At 53.1% G+C, this 19,967-nt stretch overlaps 9 protein-coding genes across 9 annotated transcripts; 5 read left to right on the top strand and 4 right to left on the bottom strand.

Annotated features, from left to right (window-relative positions):
- Window positions 1–206: 206 nt before the first annotated feature.
- Window positions 207–998, top strand: Aspvir_002843 (uncharacterized protein; the record flags this gene model as incomplete). Its single annotated transcript, XM_043274438.1, has 1 exon — window positions 207–998. One exon carries the CDS (start codon window positions 207–209, stop codon window positions 996–998), a length of 792 nt encoding a protein of 263 aa, XP_043130373.1.
- Window positions 999–1,687: 689 nt separating this feature from the next.
- Window positions 1,688–2,767, bottom strand: Aspvir_002842 (alpha-glucosidase mal12; the record flags this gene model as incomplete). The annotated part of the gene is made up of 1 exon (XM_043274437.1): window positions 1,688–2,767. The coding sequence occupies one exon, from the start codon at window positions 2,765–2,767 to the stop codon at window positions 1,688–1,690; it is 1,080 nt and encodes a 359-aa protein (XP_043130372.1).
- Window positions 2,768–3,879: 1,112 nt separating this feature from the next.
- On the bottom strand, window positions 3,880–5,061 carry ftmPT2 (12-alpha,13-alpha-dihydroxyfumitremorgin C prenyltransferase ftmH; the record flags this gene model as incomplete). The annotated part of the gene is made up of 1 exon (XM_043274436.1): window positions 3,880–5,061. One exon carries the CDS (start codon window positions 5,059–5,061, stop codon window positions 3,880–3,882), a length of 1,182 nt encoding a protein of 393 aa, XP_043130371.1.
- A 750-nt stretch (window positions 5,062–5,811) lies between these two features.
- On the top strand, window positions 5,812–7,631 carry ftmG (cytochrome P450 monooxygenase ftmG; the record flags this gene model as incomplete). The annotated part of the gene is made up of 6 exons (XM_043274435.1): window positions 5,812–6,018; window positions 6,084–6,200; window positions 6,262–6,361; window positions 6,415–6,483; window positions 6,534–7,124; window positions 7,204–7,631. The coding sequence occupies 6 exons, from the start codon at window positions 5,812–5,814 to the stop codon at window positions 7,629–7,631; spliced, it is 1,512 nt and encodes a 503-aa protein (XP_043130370.1).
- A 1,171-nt stretch (window positions 7,632–8,802) lies between these two features.
- ftmF (2-oxoglutarate dependent dioxygenase ftmF) lies at window positions 8,803–9,678 on the top strand (the record flags this gene model as incomplete). Its single annotated transcript, XM_043274434.1, has 1 exon — window positions 8,803–9,678. The coding sequence occupies one exon, from the start codon at window positions 8,803–8,805 to the stop codon at window positions 9,676–9,678; it is 876 nt and encodes a 291-aa protein (XP_043130369.1).
- A 993-nt stretch (window positions 9,679–10,671) lies between these two features.
- ftmE (cytochrome P450 monooxygenase ftmE) lies at window positions 10,672–12,252 on the top strand (the record flags this gene model as incomplete). Its single annotated transcript, XM_043274433.1, has 1 exon — window positions 10,672–12,252. The coding sequence occupies one exon, from the start codon at window positions 10,672–10,674 to the stop codon at window positions 12,250–12,252; it is 1,581 nt and encodes a 526-aa protein (XP_043130368.1).
- A 184-nt stretch (window positions 12,253–12,436) lies between these two features.
- On the bottom strand, window positions 12,437–13,891 carry ftmPT1 (brevianamide F prenyltransferase ftmB; the record flags this gene model as incomplete). Its single annotated transcript, XM_043274432.1, has 2 exons — window positions 12,437–12,569; window positions 12,633–13,891. 2 exons carry the CDS (start codon window positions 13,889–13,891, stop codon window positions 12,437–12,439), a joined length of 1,392 nt encoding a protein of 463 aa, XP_043130367.1.
- Window positions 13,892–14,651: 760 nt separating this feature from the next.
- Window positions 14,652–16,038, bottom strand: ftmD (O-methyltransferase ftmD; the record flags this gene model as incomplete). Its single annotated transcript, XM_043274431.1, has 3 exons — window positions 14,652–15,152; window positions 15,238–15,756; window positions 15,823–16,038. The coding sequence occupies 3 exons, from the start codon at window positions 16,036–16,038 to the stop codon at window positions 14,652–14,654; spliced, it is 1,236 nt and encodes a 411-aa protein (XP_043130366.1).
- A 459-nt stretch (window positions 16,039–16,497) lies between these two features.
- Window positions 16,498–18,414, top strand: ftmC (cytochrome P450 monooxygenase ftmC; the record flags this gene model as incomplete). Its single annotated transcript, XM_043274430.1, has 5 exons — window positions 16,498–17,421; window positions 17,485–17,606; window positions 17,686–17,984; window positions 18,056–18,157; window positions 18,227–18,414. The coding sequence occupies 5 exons, from the start codon at window positions 16,498–16,500 to the stop codon at window positions 18,412–18,414; spliced, it is 1,635 nt and encodes a 544-aa protein (XP_043130365.1).
- Window positions 18,415–19,967: the final 1,553 nt, after the last annotated feature.

The following is a 19,967-nucleotide window of genomic DNA, read 5'->3' as shown; positions in this document are numbered from 1 at the left end:
CAGACAGATCCTCCGTTATCGATGACGGGCTAAATGTTAATTCCCGTGGCTGTGGACCAACCACTTGTTGCTCCGAGTCTGTAGTTCATCAGCTGTAGACCGGACAGGACTGAGGTCATGAGTCTCATGACTATATTAATCACAGTCTCCCTCTTACGAGGTTTTCTGGCTCTACACATCCTCATACAAACACGTTGCATCTCAAAATGAACTCCCAGAGAACCGCATATTTCGGCGCCACAGGCGGATGCACAAATGCATGTCTGGCATTCTCTCTGCGGCAAGGCCTCAAAGCAGTCGCACTGGCGCGGACACCCAAGAAATTGTACGACATGCTGCTGGCGCAAGGAATCAGCGAGGAAACCATCAGCGCAAACCTGATCATCATCCAAGGCGATGTCACGGATGTCGCAGTCGTCAAGAAGACCTTGATGTCCGGGGACGAAAGAAAGCTTGTGGACAAGATCGTCTCTGGCGTTGGAGCCCGTCCTTCGATCCAGCTTTCCCTGACCACCCCGGTCAAAATGGATAATCCGCATATCTGCGAGCAAGCCATCAAATCCATCATCAAAGCGCTAGAGGAGATATATGCCGAGTACCCGGACGAGCGACTGTGCAAACCTGTCATCACCGTCATCTCAACCACCGGCGTGGACGGTCCGGATGATGTGCCGTTTGGTTTCAAGTGGCTGTATTCCGTTCTCCTTGCAGTGCCACATGTAGATAAAAAGAAGCTGGAGGACTTGGTCAAGGCCGATGAGCTGAAGGATGAATCGTCCAGGGCTTTTGGTGGAGCAGTGATTGTTCGTCCGTCGTTGCTGGTCGGGGACCAGAGCATTGCTAGCATTGGGTCAAAGAAGCTCCGGGTGGGATCAGAGGAGAGTCCATCTATTGGGTATACAGTGCATCGTGCTCGTGTTGGGCAATGGATTTTCGAGGAAGTTGTCAACAAGACGGAGGTTGACTGGCTGGGAAAGGTTGTGACTTTGACTTATTGATGAGGATTCTGTATACTTTTTGTCTTGATCTGTTGTCTTATGATACTCCGTTTGTCCTGCGCGTTAGGTTATAGTCTGCGTCAATTATTGAGAAATTATGGTGATAATAACTAATATAAGCTCTGTCCGGCTGACAGGCAGCAATGAAGCATGCTATAATACATAGATTCAGAGACTAAAAAGGCTACAGCATGTCTCACCAGGTAAAACAGAATGATCGAGTATTATGCTGATTCCAAATAGCTTTTATTTAAGTTGAGTAGTGCATTCCAGTCAGACAGCCCCAAACCTCCCCGGGGGTAGTCCAGGAGTCAGCCGCATTTGGCTTTTGATCAATGCTCCAAGTTGGATGCGCAAAGTGAGTGGTCTAATATGCTCCACTCGTGAAATGGCTAATAGTTGCAGTTACAGTGATTATTCTACCTATCCTGGATCTGCTCAACCAGCACTGCAAGCAGAATTGGCTTGTTGTCAGAAAAATACCGCTGATTCGGTATGTATCCGGAATTATCGGTGGATAGCTGCTAACAGTTTTAGTCTTCATCTGGTATCACTGCCAGTCTGCCGTGCATTGCTTTGGGATCCGTTCCGTAAGACTATAATGACATATACACGAAGCTGACTATCATCTTTAATCATCGTTGATTCTATTACAATCTAAATGTGCTATTATATAGCAAATCTGAGACTCACGATATGTATATCCTCCCCTCGTAGGGCTGTAATGTACACAACGCTGAGGAGCCATAGTTGCTGACCAAAAGCTTCATCTCCACTGCCATGCCGGCCTGGGTGAGCGGCTGAGGCGAGGAGGTGAAGTTCAAGGCAACCAAGGCCCGCTTCTCCTCCCTCGACTTGACAAAGCAAAAGGTCTCGAGATTCTCAAAGTCCACGACCTCAAACACGCCGTGGATGAATAACTCACGGTACTCTTTGCGCAGCCGCAGCACCATCTTCCAGAACGAAAGCACACTTTGGGGATCCAACTCCTGCTTCTCCACGTTGATTTCTCTGTACAAATCGTGGGTGCGCATCCACGGTGTTCCCGTCGTGAATCCCGCATTGGGAGAATCATCCCATTGCATCGGCAGCCGGGCATGATCCCGCGCCAGAATTTGCAGTCCGTCCATGATGCGCTCTGGTCTGCTCGGATCGGTGCCATTTGCAGCCTGGCGCTCGGCCTCTCGATAGTATCCGAGCCCTTCAATGTCCTTATACTCATCGATCGACCACTCCCGCGGCGCATTGGCCATGCCGATTTCCTGCCCCTGATACAAGAACAACGTTCCGGTCATGGCCACCATCATCAACGCCAGCATCTTAGCGGAATGTTCTCGGAACTCAGGGGCATCGGATCCGAACCGTGACACCGACCGGCCGTTGTCGTGGTTCTCACAGAAAGCCGTCGTCCACCCGTCCGTTCCCTCAACGAAAGACTGCCACTTACCAACGATAGCCTTCATCTCGGTGAGCTTCCACGGCTGGAGAATGTACTTGTCTTCCAGGCTGCTGCCCATACCGATATGACCGATGTCCAGATGAAAGACCATGCTGAGCTGCTTCGCAGACGCACCGACGTACTTGAGCACATCTTCCGGGTCGGGCGTATTCGCCAGCTCGCCGACGGTCATCACGTCCCCATACGGCGCCAGCGCTTCATCGTACATTTCGCGCAGGAACTCGTGGATGCGTGGACCATTGCACCACATCTCCACCGCAGGCTGAATATAGCTTTTTGGGTCGGTGACAAGTGTCGACGCGGAAGCCATCCACCCCCTTGTCAAGCCAGAACCGAATCGCGCTGTTATAGATGACGTCTCGCGTGGCTCGGTTGTCCCAGTTCAGATCTGGCTGCTCCTTCGCGTACAGGTGTAGGTAATACTCCTGCGTCTGCCCGTCCCACGTCCACGTACTCCCGGCGAAATAGCCCCTGTAGTTTGTTGGCGGAAGGCGATTGCCCTGCTCGTCGTACCGAAGTGTTTTTGACCAGAGCCTTAGCTGCTCATGAAGTTTAGGGTTACAGTATGTGAAGAGTCATGGCAGACCCCGAAGCCCTCAAATAGGCTTTATGGTCCGAACTTGTTGTGGGAAAATGTGTGGCTTGACCTGGAAGAACGTCAGTTGTGCCATTTTGGTTATGGAGAAGAGAGTCCAAGTGCTTCGCCAGATACACGTGAAGGTGTCGAGAACAGCGGCGACAAGTCAGCAGAGGCAGTACACTCTTAGGATCAAACAGACACAGAATGATAGGACCTATTGTTGGCAACGTGCGCTCTTGCATTGATATTGGGCGGCCTAGGATGATAGTATAGTCTGCGACAGCTCCTATTCAATCCACTCTGTGCAAGCCCTAGCTTTCTGGAGACGGCGAGGGTGTTCTACAATTATAATAAGGGGATGATTTCTAAGCAATAAACCCATAAATGACAGCGATGATAGGGCTCATCAGTGTTCCCTGTGGACACGGTGAGTCTCCAATCTGAGTGGTTACTGATTGGAGCTGCTGACTTTGGCATGGACTGTGCTCATCCTCCCAGTTTGCTCATGGTACGAGTGATGGCCGAACCTGCCGGGGAAAATCGAGGGCTTATGAAATCATTCGAGACTTATCATTCCAAGGCAAATAAAGATAACTGCTTTCTAACATCCCGATATTCCAGTCTTTGCTTTCGCCTCTTGATTCTCTAGTCGTGCTCACAAGATCACTTTCCGCACTCCCTCAAAAAGGCGAGTAATAAACACTCAGGTAGGGCTTCGAATGGCGATACGAGAAGGAAACCCCTGAGTGTATGTAATTGGTTTTCGTAAAGTCAAGGCCGGGACTGTCAGCGATGTTAATTCTCCTCCAGCCCGTTGCCGCACCCACCACAGGGTCAACTTACTAGTATGAGGCCACTTTATCCTTGTACGTGCTGGCCAGATCCGTCCAACCCAGAACCTTGTAGAACGCCACGAGTGCGTCCATTACCGCCGCATCATTCATTCCAACGGTAAGGAGGTATATCTGGGGGTCCGGAAATTTTTTCTTGGGAGATAGGGTCCAGTTCGCCATCATGACGGGTCGGTAGTCCTCGGGAGGAGGTGTCCCAAAAGCAAAGTCCGGCCGGATGTTGCTCCGATACCCTTCAGGGATCTCGAGGAGATCCCACAGCTTCCTCAGAAGGGTCAGACCATCGGCACATTGAGGATCTTCCAGACGTTTCCCGCGAAGAGTCCACATGTCCGCTACCCGATCCCATGACACCACCTGGTCGGTGACGTAGAATTTCAGGCGACTGCGCTCGGGAGTGCACAGGTCGACCCCGAGAAGGAACGGGGCAATCGCGGGATCTGTTGGGTGTCCGTCGTCTTGCAGGCCGAGGGAGTTGCAGAGGTGATGCACGGGTTCCTTCAATCCCGAGAGAGCGAGCGTCTCGATGGAGTCGAGAATGAGCTTTCCTGGCGCGATTCCAGTCGCCAGCGACTTCATGCCTGGGAAGAAGTAGGCCTTGGCGCTGATGCCGCCGTTCTGGAATTCCACAGCCAGGGTTTGCTGGCCTCGCCCGGACTTGGGGAGGGGGGCTTTCTCCTTGAGCAGCCGGCTTTCTTCATCGGGAGTCACCAATAGTTCGTGTTGGAAGTGCCTGAACCGGGCTAGATCGATGGTGTTGTCTAGACACGCAAGGCGGGATAGGCATTCGTCTGGCGCTATCTTGTTGAAAGCATCGACGCCGGATTCTGCCAAGTGTGAGAGTGGTTCGAACCCAATCCGCACGATATTATGTAGGAGATTCCAGCTGAGCTCGAAAGGAACGCCATAGGTGGTCACATTGCTCCACCAAGGCAGAGGTGCCTGTCCAGCAACTGGGAAGGTGCCGAGGTATGGAACCAGAAGTTGCTGCACGAGATAGAGGCAAGGAAGCTGATCCTTCTGCGGATACTGAGCATCACGCAAAAGCTTGAGCAAATTGGGCCCAGTATATTCCCACCAACGTCGCTGGTCGTCGTTGGGAAACCACGAGTACTTGTTGAGGAGCTGGAATGCCTCTTCTTCAGGGCACAAAACCTCAGTTGCTATGGTCATTGTAGGACCGGGATGCGGATGCTAGAGTGAGATAAATGATCGAGAGTTGTAGAGAAGTGGACTGTCTAGGGGGTCACAACTTTCGCTGCTGGCTTCATCACGAGGAGTGGCTTTCAATTCTTTTAAGTACGGATTGCAAATCTGTCTGCAAATATGTACGGTCATGCGCCTTCGAATACCGTCACCAGAACACACGACGGTGTCGCCAAGCCGGTGGCAACAGTCTCTTGCGCAGCTAAGATCTTGAGTGGCATCAGCCAGCAGTGTTGCAGTGCTGCTACTGTGCAAGACTTGTTTGAGGCCCACTTATCCCATGCATGCATGGTAGACGATGCCCACATCCGAAAATCCTTTCTTCAAAGTCTTTGAATCACGTCTGGCCCAATGAGACCTTGAATTGATGCTTTTTATGCGTCCGGGAGAATCATCTCCGAAGACGCTATGCCACCGTGGGGAAATAATAACAAATAACTAGACTAGTCATTACTGAAAAAGCGGACAAGACCTGCACAGACCTGCCTCGTGAGGGGTTCCCAATATTTGTCATCGTCATGAAAAAGCAAAGGTGAATTCCAGGTCTGAAAACAAGACCCCCCCGGTGCAGACTGCGCTCAGGGAGTACAGTATGTAGCGCCTGTTACTTAATTAATCCTGGACCACTGGCCTCCGCCTGACCAACCCCTGGCTGGACTTGAGCGGTTATAAATCAATTGGCAGGCTCTCCGAGTGTCACACAAAAGCAATTCGACAATGGAAACCTTCGATGCGATTCAGCTGCCCTACCCCGGGGTAGTCGGCGCAAGCTTGCTCGTCATCCTGGGAATCATATTATTGTTTCCCTTGGACACAGGCAACTTCATAATCATCAACCAACACCCATGGGACTTTTTTCAGACAAAGGCCAAGCAAGAGTTTGAATATAATGCAACTGCTCTACTCAACGAGGGCCTCCAAACGGTGAGCTCGGAGATCCGGTGTGGGTTCCTGATCTTCGTCAACAGGGATTAACATGCTTTCTATAGGGCCGCTCGGCGTTCCGGCTGGTGACCAACATGGTCACCTATTTGATCCTGAAAGACCAGTATGCGGAGGAAATCAAGAATGATAGTCGGTTTGGCGCTCATGAAGCAGTCGATCCTGTATGTCGCCCTCTTCATCGAGCAGATTTCTCTCAGAACGATTTGGTTCTCATCCGTCTAGGTATTGCTTGTGGACCTGCCTGGCTTTGAGACCATGTTCCAAGGATCGCTGCATAATCAAGTGCCTCCCATGGCGGTTCGTGCGTTAAACAAGGAGCTTGGTGAGTTTCCTGTCTCTTCTCCTCTGGGAACTATTACTGAGCCCGGGATGCAGTAAACTTGACACCCTTCCTCTCCGAGGAAGCTATGAACTGTCTGCAAACCAGGTGGACGGACTCGGCTGGTACGTGCGTTCCCAGCAGGTCAGTTGGACAATAATCTGATAAAAGACAGAGTGGCATGACGTCTCAATCCCGGAAACAGTACTGGCCTTGATTGCCCAAATGACAACAAGAGCACTGCTGGGCCCTGAGCTCTGCCGCAACCCCGAATGGCTTGATATTGCGAAATCCTTCACAACGAATCGAGCTATTGCCGTCGCCGCCATCCAGTCCTGGCCACGTTTTCTTCAACCCGTGATTCATTGGTTCCTGTCCCCCTGTCGGGCTCTTCGCCGTCAAATCCAATGCGCCCGGAATATCCTCCTTCCGGTCCTCGAGCGTGAACGGCGCGCGTATCGCAGTGATCAGCCAACGAAGCGGGAATTCTCGAACTTGGCGTTCATCGACCGGTATGCCAAGGGAGCTCGCTATGATGCTACCATGGCGCAGCTGCGAATCATCGCCGTTGCTTTCCAGACTACGAGTGATTTGGTCGAAAAGGTGATAGCACGACTTTGCAAGCACCCAGAGCTCATTCAGCCCTTGCGCGAGGAGGTGGTTGCGGTATTTGGGAAAAATGGCTTGCACAGCCACTCATTACGCAAACTCACGTTAATGGAGAGTGTGATGAAGGAGACCCAGCGGCTTGAACCTGCTGTTATCAGTACGTCGCCTCCGAATATTGTCCCCTTCCTCCCTATGGGTCTCTTCACTCTCTTGCTAACCTGGCTTTCCGGCCTCAGTCGGCATGTTCCGCCTCGCCAAAGAAAGAGTGACCTTGAAGGATGGCACTGTCGTTCCCAAGGGTACCAATATCGCCTTTGCGAATGATCTCCGCTTCGACCCGGAAATGTACCCGGAGCCGGAAACCTTCGACGGCTACCGGTTTCAGCGGATGAGAGAGGATCCTGAGAAGATTGACCTTACGCCGTTCACCAAGACCAGGATGAGCCATCTCGCTTTTGGCCACGGCAAGCACGCATGCCCGGGCCGCTTTCTCGCCTGCGATGAAGCGAAACTGATTTTGTGTCATATTCTCCTCAATTACGAGATTCGGGCTGTGGAGGGATCTCCTCCGGAACTGCGTGCACGTGGGATGTTTGTTCAGCTGGATCCTGGGGCAATGATGTCGGTGAAAAGGCGGGAGAACGAAAGAACACTTCATGGATAGGGGATCATCTGGGATGGTGAAGGTGTATTCTGTCTACATTCTACGATTGACCACTCGCCTATTATGCCTTGATAGAAAGCACAGATGGAAATATGTTTTGGCTTCATCCTGCATGTAGGAGCTACTTCGATCTGTCCATCATCGTGTAATATACAGTACATAGATATTTTTACCTGAACGAGTATTTCGTGAGTTGCGTGTTCCTCCTTGCTGGTTGAATCTCTATGCCGCTGGACATCCCAGGTCATTGTTCGCAGGGACGTTGTATGCAATGGTTCACCGAGCCCGTGTGAATGTGATATCCGCTACACGTTGATCCCCTCCAAAACAGGATCACGCATCTGCCTATTCAGGAGGTTGCACTGCTTTCATAGCGAGCCAAAGTCCTGCAGCTGAGGTAGCAGCATCCCTTACAGATTATCTCGAGCTAGCCCGCAATCGGGACGTTCCGTCTGTGCATCACCAGGTCCCAATTTCTCAGCCAGCCTCTGCTCTCCACCTATGCTAACCCCTCACGTACATTCAGCAGATCATCTCGATGATGATCGTCCGATGCAACATCAAGCTCAACTAGTGCACAGGAGGGGCATTGACCGCCTCACAGAGGTGACAACGCCTGCATCGACATGCGAACCGCAGTGGGGAAGGAATCAAGGAACTGCACTGAGACATGCAGTTAATGTGGCTACCTTGGGAATTGCCTTTTCTGGCCTTCTCAGCTGAGTTAGAAGTGAAGAGATGGTATGTCAACTGCATGTAGCCGAGATGCAAGTTCCAATATGCTTTAGTTTTGCTTTTTTGACTGTACGGCTGCGTGGCCAGACGGTGGACATCTGGCGAGTCCGTACAGGAGTGAGCGCACCATGCAGAATGTCGGCGCCCATCACACTGTTTGCTTCCAAGCCTGGGAACCTCTGTCGTTCCTATGACTCCTCCGCACAGGAGTTATGCGTACAATCGAGTGCAGTAAATTTTTCATTCGAAGCAAACTACAAGATTCGGGGGCCATCTCGGTAGAGCGGGCTTCCAACCAGAAGTGCAGAAGACCTCGCTCTCGAGGTTAAAATAAACAAAGTCTCCTCCGGCTGCCGTCCATCCAAGGCCATTTTCCTATTACTCCGCATTTACTTTGATTACTCTGAACAAGAATTGATCATTGTTCTCCTCCACGATGACCGTCGACTCCAAGCCGCAACTCCAGCGCCTCGCCGGCGATGCCGACGTTGACCTGATGTGCAAGCTCCTCGAAGAGGACGGTGCCTTCATCCTGAAGGGCCTGCTTCCCCCCGACGTCGTCGAAAGCTTCAACCGCGAGCTGGACGTGCAAATGGCCATCCCCCCTCCCAAGGGAGAGCGGCTCCTCGCGGACAAATACCCCCCTCACTTCAAATACGTCCCGAACGTCCCCACCACCTGCCCGACATTCCGCAACAACATCCTCATCAACCCGGTCATCCACGCCATCTGTGAGGGCTACTTCCAGCGCACGGGCGATTACTGGCTCAGCGCGGCCTTTCTCCGCGAAATCGAATCGGGAATGCCCGCCCAGCCGTTCCACCGCGACGATGCCACCCACCCGCTGATGCACCACCAACCCTTGGAAGCACCGCCGATCTCCATCAGCGTCATCTTCCCCCTGACGGAGTTCACGGAGGAGAACGGCGCCACGGAGGTCATCCTCGGGAGTCATCGGTGGACGGAGGTCGGGACGCCGGGGCGCGATCAGGCGGTTCTGGCGACTATGGATCCGGGCGATGTTCTCATTGTGCGACAGCGTGTGGTTCATGCGGGGGGTGGGAACCGCACGACCACCGGCGATCCTCGACGGGTCGTTCTCGCGTACTTCAATAGCTGCCAGCTTACCCCGTTCGAGACCTACCGGACGATGCCGCGCGAGATGGTGGAGTCGATGACTGTTCTCGGCCAGAGGATGCTCGGCTGGAGGACTATGAAACCGTCCGATCCCAATATTGTGGGTATTAACATTATTGATGATAAGCGGCTCGAGAATGTGCTGCAGTTGAAGGCTACTGATTTGCCTGCTTAGGTAGAGTCGTGGACTCGTGGCTACTAGATAACTAGTCAGTTAGTTAACTATTGTAAACCAAGCTGAGTTTCTGTCAAGAACTGATGTCCATATTACTGCATGATTTACCACTAAGATAGGACTGTAGCAGGGACTTGAATTCCTCCAAAACTAGCAGACAAAATGGCTCGCTCTATTAAGCCTGCTTTCTGACCGCTATTTTGGATCATCCTAGAGCTTCCGGTTGACAGTTTCTAACCAAGCCACGCTATCGTAATATATTATAGGTATGTGATTATGTAGGTAGCTCGTAATAAGAGCTTTTTCTGAACCAATGCGAGCTGGGACCCTCGGTCTTACGGCCAGGTGGTATGTTACTAGTAGGTCGATGTGCTGGTGTTGGCGATCTGCGTGGTGGCTCCCAGTGATACCTAGAATGCACTTGATTTACTGATGAATCTTCTTCGGTAGATCGTCGATCCTCGAGTGAATTTCCGTTCCCTCTCATGCCAAAGGTGAGCCGGTTGTCACATAGTCTCTGCATCCAAGAGGATACACAACGCCCAGCCCGGTTTCAATCTGCCCGGCTATTGAAGCCACTTCATGCATGGACTATCGAATCCCCGTTTTTCCTTCTTTTTTTCGTTTCTTTTTCCTCCTCTTTTCTTTTCTTTTGCTATGGGGACCATCTGCGGCTGACTCTTGCAGGGCCAGCGTAGCATCAAGGCAGCCATGGTTACACTGCATTTGCTGCACTTAGTTCATGTTGAAGACTGATATTTGGGCGAAAGGTGGAGCTGAATCTGCCGGAGGGACTCTGGATGAGAAGGAGAAGGAGGCATACTCCCCGGCTCGGATGTGACGCCGCAGTGACAGCGAGAATATCTCGCCGACATTCTACGAAATAGAACAGAACGAACGGACGTTCGTAGGTTGTGTTCGATAGAGGAAGAAGAAGACAGCATCGTTCCCTAACGACATTGGCCAACCGAAGGGCAAATCTGGCAACCGGCTATGGAGCGACTCCCGCTATCCCCCGCTGTGCTCTTGCTCACCATCACCCTCCCCATTCTATACTTCTGGATTCTACACACACCACCAGCCAGGCACCATGGGAAGCAACTTCCCCTCCCCCCAGGGCCTCCAAAACTCCCCAAAATTGGCAACCTCCACCAGGTACCCCGCCAGATCCCATGGAAGAAGTACAAAGAATGGTCCGACACTTACGGCCCCATCATGTCCGTCCAACTAGCCAACACCACAGCCGTCGTCTTCTCCTCCTGGGACCTCATCAAAACCCACGTTGAACGCCGAAACACAATCTACAGCAGCCGACCCTCCGTGCCCTTCTTCCTCCACGCGACAGGTGGCCTGAACGCGGCTATTCTCCCCTACGGACCGGAATGGAAACTCCAGCGGGCCATCCGCAGCTCCGTCCTCAAACCCTCCATGACGAGCAAGTACCGGGACGTCCAGAACATGGAAACGACGCAGCTCCTGCACGAGCTGCTATCCACGAACGACTTCTCCGTTTGTCTGCGTCGGTGTATTGCCAGTATCTTTCTCACTGTGGCGTATGGGGAGCGATGTGTCGATCATGCCGGGTTGGAGGCGATTGACCGGCTCGAGGAGCTGAATCGCGCTATCGCACTGCACGCCGAGGCGCTTTTTTCTGGCGCTGCTGGCATTCTCGCCCAGTTGGTCCTCCCTAAAGCACTGGTTGATCGGCTGCCGGTCCGGTGGAAGAAGGACGCTGATATCCTGCACGATCGGCTGACTGCTGACCTGGTAGCACGGACGAGGGCTGCGCTGCTCCGACCGGGCTGGAACTGGGTCAAGGCATTCGCCACGAAGGAGGGGACTGGGAGCGGGGAAGGTGACGGGGAGCAGGGAAGGGAGGCTGGGTTGAAGCGTCTCGCGTATATGGTCGGGTCGCTGTACGAGGCCTCCATGGCTGCGTCACAGGCACTCCGAGTCATCATCCTCGCCGGTATCTTATACCCGGATGCCACACGGCGAATGCACGACGAGCTAGACGCGGTGGTCGGAAAGGACCGCCTTCCCGACTTCAACGACGCAGCCCAATTGCCCTATACACTAGCCTTCATCAAAGAAGCCATGCGCTGGCGCTCCCTAACACCCATGGGATCACCCCGTGCCACATCCGACGAAGACGAATGCAGATGCTACCACATCCCTCGTGGAGCTACTGTCCTGGTCAACGTGTGGGCGATAAACCACGACGAGGCGGTGTTTCTCGACCCCTTCACGTTCAAGCCGGAGAGATGGATCGAGAACCCGGACTTACCGCAGATGCTGTATGGGATGGGCCAGCGCGCGTGTCCGGGGCGCCACATGGGGCAGGACTCGTTGTTCCTGGCCACTGCTCGTTTGTTTTGGGCGTTCGATATGGCCCTGCCGGATGGTGCGGAGGCGATTGACCAGGAGCGGTTCTTGGATAGTGGGACGACCCTCGCGGCGTTCGTACCGGATTTTGAGGTGAAATTTACGCCGAGGTCGGGGAAGCATCGGCAGGTCATTGAGAATAGCGTGGTTGTGTCATCGGATGTCTTGTCAGTTGCCGTGGCTACATAGATTGGTAGTTTACGCGTCGCAGGGTACATATATGGCTGCGGAGTCTTGAAAGATACATGATAGAGTACAAGTGGTAGGGATCCAATGTACTGTTCATCCCTGTCGAGTTACTAAGCCCTCGCGTACAAACCACCGATATTCATCGTAAAAGAGACGGAAAGGTAGGAAAGAAAACATAGGTGCTTCAATTGGCAGGCGCCAGGTCCCCGACAGGATTGAAACTGTGGTTGTAGAGCGTCACGTAGGCACCGCCGTCCTTGTAGGCAAAGGAGACATATGCGCAAAGGTGCGCGGCCTTCTCGAGCTCCTCACCGGGGCTGTCAGAGCATCACATTAGTGAGGCTACTACTAAAACAGTGAAGGGGTGGGGGTGAACTCACTAATTCGCTAGAAAATTCCCCTGGTAGTGACGGGCCATATCCTCCCAGCCAAGCCTCCGGTAGAAGGTAGTTAGCCCCTCAACAAGCTTCCGCGAGTTCATCCCAAACACACAGACATACATCTGGGGATCAGGAAATGGCGACCGACTGCCGTCCAGATGGAAGTGGAACATCATGGGCGCCTCGAATCCGGCCGACGACTTTCCAAGCTCGCAGAAGCCCCGCGGCATGGTATAGTAACCCTCGCGCATCTGGATATCAGCCCAGAAGTGCCTGAGCAGTTCCAGACCCGTGAGTGCATCCGGATCTCTTCGAAGGCCCCCAAAGGTCCAGATATCCTCCACCATCTTCAGATCTACATGCCGCTCGCTAGCATAGAACTTCACCCGCGATTTGCCGGGTTCGACCAGGTCGGTGGACAGAAAATGAGGGAAGAACGAACACGCGTCGAACGTCTTGTCTGCTTCGGTGGGCGGGGGCTTGTCTGCCGTGACGACTGGGACATGTAGGCCCTGGCGACGCCGCTCCATGTACCGTTCCAGATTGGCCAGCTGCGTCTCGAAGCGCGACTCCCGATCTACCTTGCGGATGGCGTTGACGAGAAGCTCCTCCGTCGAGCGGCCAGTCACTGCAGATTTGGGCTGCGGGTAGAAATACGCCTTGAGCAGGACTGTCCCGGATTTCTGCAGGTCCATGGCGGTGAGGATCTGCGATTTCCAGGGGCTCTTGAACAGGTCCGGGTTGGCTTGGAGGACGGCCTCCTCTGCCTTGGTGATCACCAGCTCGGTCTCGAACTCGTAGAAGCGTGTCAGGTCAACCCCCGGCAGGAGCCGGGCGGCGGTCTCCAGATAGCCCTTCGGACGGGTGGTGTTGAACGGATCTTGTGCGGTGCCAGAGTCAGCCGTGACGGGATCGACCCCAATGCGAATCAATGCCCGGGCGACGTTGTTGCTGAACTCGATGGGCAACCCGGTAAGAACCATTCCACTGCGCCATTGGGTCGCAATGATCCCCGTTTCTGGGTCACGCTGTGGGTAGAGGCCCAGGGCCGGGAGGACCAGGTGTCGATACAGCGACAGGTATTTGTATTGCACGTCAACATCGTAGTTGGAGGATATGAGGAGCCTTGAGAGGATGGGCGCGGTGCTATGCCACCAGCGCTCCTCGTCGAGACTTCCAAAGAGTATAGTTTCACTGAGGGCCAGGTAGGGCGCGGGCTGCGCGTGGCAGGGCTTCTGGTCCGGTGGTGCTGGAGGCATCTTTGCGTGCTGGGGAACCAATAATCCTGACTCAGAATTTTAGAGGGAATTCTGGCTTTGGGTGGAATACTTCCTAGGAGACGGAATTCTATTCAACCCCGAGGGCATGCGGGTAGACACCAGAGAAGGCGATCCCAAAGCGCATGTAAGACACAAGCGTGCTCTCTATGGTAGTCTTATTTTCATGCAAATGCACACCTCAGTATACTAGTCATAAATATACATATAGTCTTATTTTCATGCCAATGCACACCTTAGTATACTAGTCACAAACATGCATATAGTCTTATTTTCATGTAAATGCACGCCTGGGCATACTAGTCACAAACATGCATCTGCCGCTCCACCACCAGCAGTCGGCGCTACCTTCTCCCAAACAGCCGAGCCGAATCCCAGGCATTGAGAAGGCCCGCGTGATCCGGAATACGGTGATGGGACAGCAAAGGGTACCTCAATCGAACCGCAACAATGTATGTCGGCTGATTGACGCAACCATTTGCAGGCTACTTGGCCGGGTAGTGACAGAGCTATACCTTCACAGACTTCATGTACATGGCAATCCAAATTAGAGCGTGTGTTCTGTAGTTCGTCATGCTGTCGGTTTAATTAATGGAGTGTACACTGCCTTGCTGTAAGCATATCGCTTCATACCTCGTTAGAAGGGGGGTGTTACTTTTAAAGAAAAGGTGCAGGGGCACTGGAATTCCTAGTTCTGCTCTAATAGACAATCCTGACTACCAAAACCAATGCAGTACCGTGGTTACTCGCAGATCCAACTCAACATACTAGCATGGCTCCCAGGCGGAGTATACAATTTCTCAAACCGTAGCCGACTGTCACAATCTTCCACCAGGCGGCGCATCTGAACCAGACTTCTCTCCTTAGCGGAGAAGAGCGTGTACATCCCGATATCACTCCGACGCAACTGCCGCTCACTCTGCAGAGAGCCTTCGCCCGGCTCCGGCAAGACGGCGTCCATAATGAGCAGCCGGGCACCGGGCCGTAGAGCGGAGGAGATCTGCCGGACGATGCGAGTGCAATCCGCATCGTTCCAGTCGTGGAGAATGAGACGAAGCAAGTAAGCATCTGCGATGCGTGGCTGGGGCGTGAAAAAGTCGTGCTCCTCGAAGGTGATGTTTCGGTGCTGATCTACCCGTTGGCGAGCCTTCTCGATGATTTCGGGCCGGTCTTGGACGGTGATTTGGATGTGAGGAAAGGCGTTTGCAATGACTGCGGCAACGTGACCTTCCGATCCTCCGATCTAAAAGACATGTGAGTAAATGAGTGGAACGGTTGTTGGTGTACTTCTCGCTTGACGAGAGTAGCGATCCCAAATAGCAACTTACGTCGACCAACGATTGCAACGCGTCCCAGTCATAGGCATCCGCAACGTGGCGTACCATCGAGTCATTATGAACAGCCATCCCATCATGCCATCGATTTCGATTCACCGGGTCTTTCTCCAAGACCTCGAAGAACGTCGGGCCCCCGCGAGCCCCAGGCTCCCTGGCCATCAGGGCCAATGGACCCAGGCGCGGCACTTCGCCGCTCGGGTCCAGTTTGATGGACTCGTATAGGAACGAGCAGGGCCGAATGCCAAAGTCCGCCATGAAGCGAGCCTGACCGGCACTGTCTGGGTCACTCACGAAGATGGCGGACATGGGGCTGTGTTTCACGGCACCCTCTTCATCTTCATCGAGGAACCCAGCTAATCGGGTGAAGCGAATCAGACGCTGGAGCAATTCCGGCGCCACGGGCGTTTTCAGTTTCTTGACCAGTGCATCGCATGTAATGGATCCGCTGGATGGAACCTGATCTGGGACTCCAAGCCGGATCAAAGTCTGGATTGTGCCGACGTCGACTGCCTGTGCCATTCATGGGAATGTTAGTCACGTCACAGGAAGAAACAGGCAGGGACAAGGGGGAATTACCGATTCCAGCAGACTCAGCAATGACAGACCAGGGCCCCGACCTTGCTGGAGAAGCTTTTCAGCGGCGAGGATGATCTCGTCTCGGGCTGCGAGCCCTTTGGGGCCAAGCAGAGTCGGGTCCCCACAGTTTGGTTGGGACCCCGTCTTGTCAATCTCATCCACCAAAAGCTCAACATTTTTGCTCAGCCTGGTAGCAACCTCGGGAAGAGTGAACATTGTACAGAAAACGGAGAGGGGGGTGCGGTTCAGCGATGCAGCGTACTACTCAGCAGGGTCGGCAGGTAGTCGAGCCAGCTTTGGTTGTCGATGATAGATAAACATATAGCTGCAATCCCGAGATAGGTCGATGTGACTGGGCAACAACGCACATAGTCACACCGCTGCTGTCCGGGCGATCCGGCAGCACAGTCGGACAGCCAGCATGAGGTGAGACACATCAACTCTGCTAGCTCATATGCTGTGTAACCCCAGGTAATTTAGTTCGAAGATGGTGCAGATCGGCCAACCGATCGACGGATCTTGTTTCTTGGCTCTACTAGTAGTCCCTATGCGGACGATGCTGATTCAGATGCTCGGCGCGTTGTGTCTTTTAACGATGAGCCGTTCTCAAGTGAGCCCCTCTCAGCGATCTGACCCCAGAGTCACTCTAGTATTCGCCCCAGGATGCTGTCCGTCATGAAGTGCGGGTATCTGGCGACGGCTGGCCTAATTGGCATTTGCACCCATCTCTCGTATTTCCGACATGGAGAACACCATCTGTATCCCTGGCGGTATGTACGATTTCACCTCTGCCTGGCCCTGGGCGTGTCAGCCCTGCTATATGCCAAAAAGCCACCGCAATACACCCTCTCTCCAGAGGACCTCGTCAAAGAGACCTGTCTGCTTATGGTGACATACCTCGTTGGACTGTTCACGTCGCTCCTCCTCTACCGAACACTATTCCACCCCCTCCGCCAGATTCGTGGCCCCTGGGCAGCCAAGATATCTTCATTCTGGTTATCGTTCCGTCTAAGACGTGGGCCGTCATTCCGCATCCTTCATGAATTGCACGAGGAATACGGCCCCGTCGTGAGGGTTGGCCCCTCTGAAGTGTCTATCATCCACCCGGAAGCCGTCGGGATTATCTACGGACCCAACTCACGCTGTTCAAAGAACGCCTTCTACGACAACGGCCATCCGATGATGTCGCTACATTCGTACCGAGACCGAACGGCCCACGACCAACGCCGCCGGGTCTGGAGCGCGGGGTTCGGGGACCGGGCTCTGCGCGGCTATGAGCAGCGCATCCGGGTCTATCGTCAGAAGCTCTTTCAGCGGTTGGAGGAGAGGGTTGGTGCGGAATCGACAATCAATATCAGCCAGTGGTTCAATTTTTACAGCTATGATACCATGGGCGACCTGGCCTTTGCGCGCAGCTTTGATATGCTGGACGCAAGCCGGAACCATTGGGCGGTAGACATGCTCATGCATGGGATGACCGGGTATCGGTATTTGTTTCCGAGTTGGTTCTTTCGACTGCTCGCTACCATGCCATCGTTGTCGAATGACTGGCATAAGTTCATCGGGTTTGCGACAGATACCCTGCTACGTCGCTTGGGGGTGGGTCGCCTTCTCCCCGATCCATCCGTCTGCCGTTTCTTGAACTGAACGTTGGCTGCGCAGGAGCAAGTGGGTGTTCCGGATATCTTCGCGTCCTTGCTTGCGCCGCTAAATGGCCGGGACCCTACCGATGACGAGCGCAACATGCTCATGGGAGATGCTATGCTCATCATCACAGCAGGAAGGTTAGTTTCTGCCCAGGCCAGAAACATCGGGATACAAGTTGACTGACCATCGATTTACAATGGATCTCGACGTCAATAGTGATACCACGGCAACAAGCTTGACGAGCATCGTGTACGAATTAGCCCGCCGTCCTGATGAGGTCGACAAACTACGAGCTGAGATGGAGCCTATCGAAGCTGATAGTGACGGTGAGTACCAGCACGACAACCTCGCCAAACTACCGCATCTCAATGGCTTTATCAACGAGGCATTCCGGTTGCACTCTCCCATCCCTGGTGTCATTCCGCGAAAGACCCCGCCAGAGGGGATCCATGTGAAGGATATCTGCATTCCAGGGAATATGACGGTGTTCAGTCCGCAATGGAGTATGGGTCGATGTACGAGAACCGTTCTACATTCGTTGAACTTGTGACATTTGACATCTGACTCCTCACTTCCCCTACCTTAGCCGAAGCTGCGTACGTTGATCCTGCGATCTTCAACCCAGAACGGTGGTACAAGCACATAGACTTGTTAAAAGAAAAGTCGGTCTTCGCCCCGTTCTCCATTGGTACGTACATCCGCTTAATTCTTGCAGGGTCAATACAATTGCCACTAACTATATCTCTCAAATCGCTAGGACCTTATTCATGTATTGGAAAGCCACTCGCCATGATGAATATCCGCACAACCGTGGCGCGTCTGATCATGACGTTCGACGTAAGGTTTCCAGCGGGTGAGGATGGGACCCGGTGGATGGACGCTGCGGATGAGCACTTTGCCATGGGTATACATCAGATGCCCGTCGTTTTAACCAGACGCCATTAGCTCTGTAATTCTCAGGCCTCACCAGTGACTTCGTTCATGGCCAATGCGCAACATAGGCTGTCTTATGGAGTCCAGCCCCCAGATCTTCAAGCCTGATGAGTTCTACGAACGGCAGTATCCTGTTTTCCACGCTGTAGGCCAAAGACTCTGTCGTAAGGGTACTGAACAAGATCTAGACAGGCCTTCCTGCAACCTAGGATCTAAATAGTCTCCTTCAACAGACCGTATTCTCATTTCCTTCCAGCCTGCATGGGATAACTCTAATCTGATCCGTACGCAAATCGGGCTACGAATTACAAAAAAACCGGAACACTCACCGGCCCCTTCATTTTGTTTGCTGCACAGGTCCAGTCCTACTCCTCACTCCTCTGTAGCCTGCAGTTTCGGCTGCCGGACAAATGCAAGGCCAGCTAGCCGATTACACAGTGCCACTGTCAGTGTGACAAATAGCTCGTGTGATTGACGGTACAAGATCTCCGGACATACCCGGTGTGCAGCTGCGAACCTTGCATCGAGACCATTTTTCATACATTGCCTATGCACGCAGATCATGCCGTCTTCTTGGGTGGCGGCGTGTAGATCGGTTCTTCAGCCGCACATGATGCTGTGTCCCTGACTACCTGTGCTACGCCCCTTGCCTCGATAGTGAATAGTAATCCGTGCCTCTCGCCTCATGGGTGGGATTACGAATGACGAATCTCGATTGAGGAGTTTTCCTCCGCATGGCCTTTCATGATATCCGATGCTGTACAGCAGGTTTGCTCTAAGCAAGGGGGGGAGCTCAGCTGTATGTATGCCTTGTCGCGCAAGGAATAAAGTCGCGGAAGCCACGTACGTATTCCCTTCCATACTCGCTGCACTGCAGGTGAATTGGAGTTTTGCCGCGGTACTATTGATTATAAGCCATGCACAATACTGGGGCTGTTGTAGGCCAGTCGGCTGTCTTCAGTGGGTATGATCTTCATAGTTATGTGGAGACCAAGCTTCTTCATGATTGAGCAGGAAAGAAACCCCCTACCCTTCCGTACTGCGGTGATGTGCCCTGTATTGCAGCATGTAATTCTATCATAGCGATCTGCTGGAGGAATGATGGCGATTGGCTCGGGCCGTCCGTCGGGTGGCGTAGAAATGGCTGGCTGGACTTCTTGCTGATCTCTCGTCATGATGTTTGCCTGTTTTTCCTGATCGACGAAGGTACAGTGCATAGTCTTCTCTCACCATGGCAGAGCACAAAAGCAAGGATGGGGTGCTGCGATGTGTGGCTTGCCTCAATATTCATCTAGTGTGAATACTCTGCAGCATGAGGCTTCAATAGTATGATCTACACCCCCTGGACACGAAATTCTAGATGTCCGATATGTACACATCTTGCCATATACTATGGGAGGGGGATTCTGCCACACATGCTACTACCTACCAAACCACGAACGGAAGGTCAGTCATTTTCATTATCACGCAAGCCACAGAATATTCAGACATGTAGAATCTGGTGTCCAGGGAGTGTAGTTGGCCAGTACCCGCATTTCCGTCTCTCAGCGTAGCTTTCTTTTCCG

This window comes from Aspergillus viridinutans (genome assembly GCF_018404265.1).
Source record: "Aspergillus viridinutans IFM 47045 DNA, scaffold_13, whole genome shotgun sequence".
In the NCBI taxonomy this organism is placed as follows: Eukaryota; Fungi; Ascomycota; class Eurotiomycetes; order Eurotiales; family Aspergillaceae; genus Aspergillus; species Aspergillus viridinutans.
This window is presented reverse-complemented; position numbering and strand designations above follow the sequence as displayed.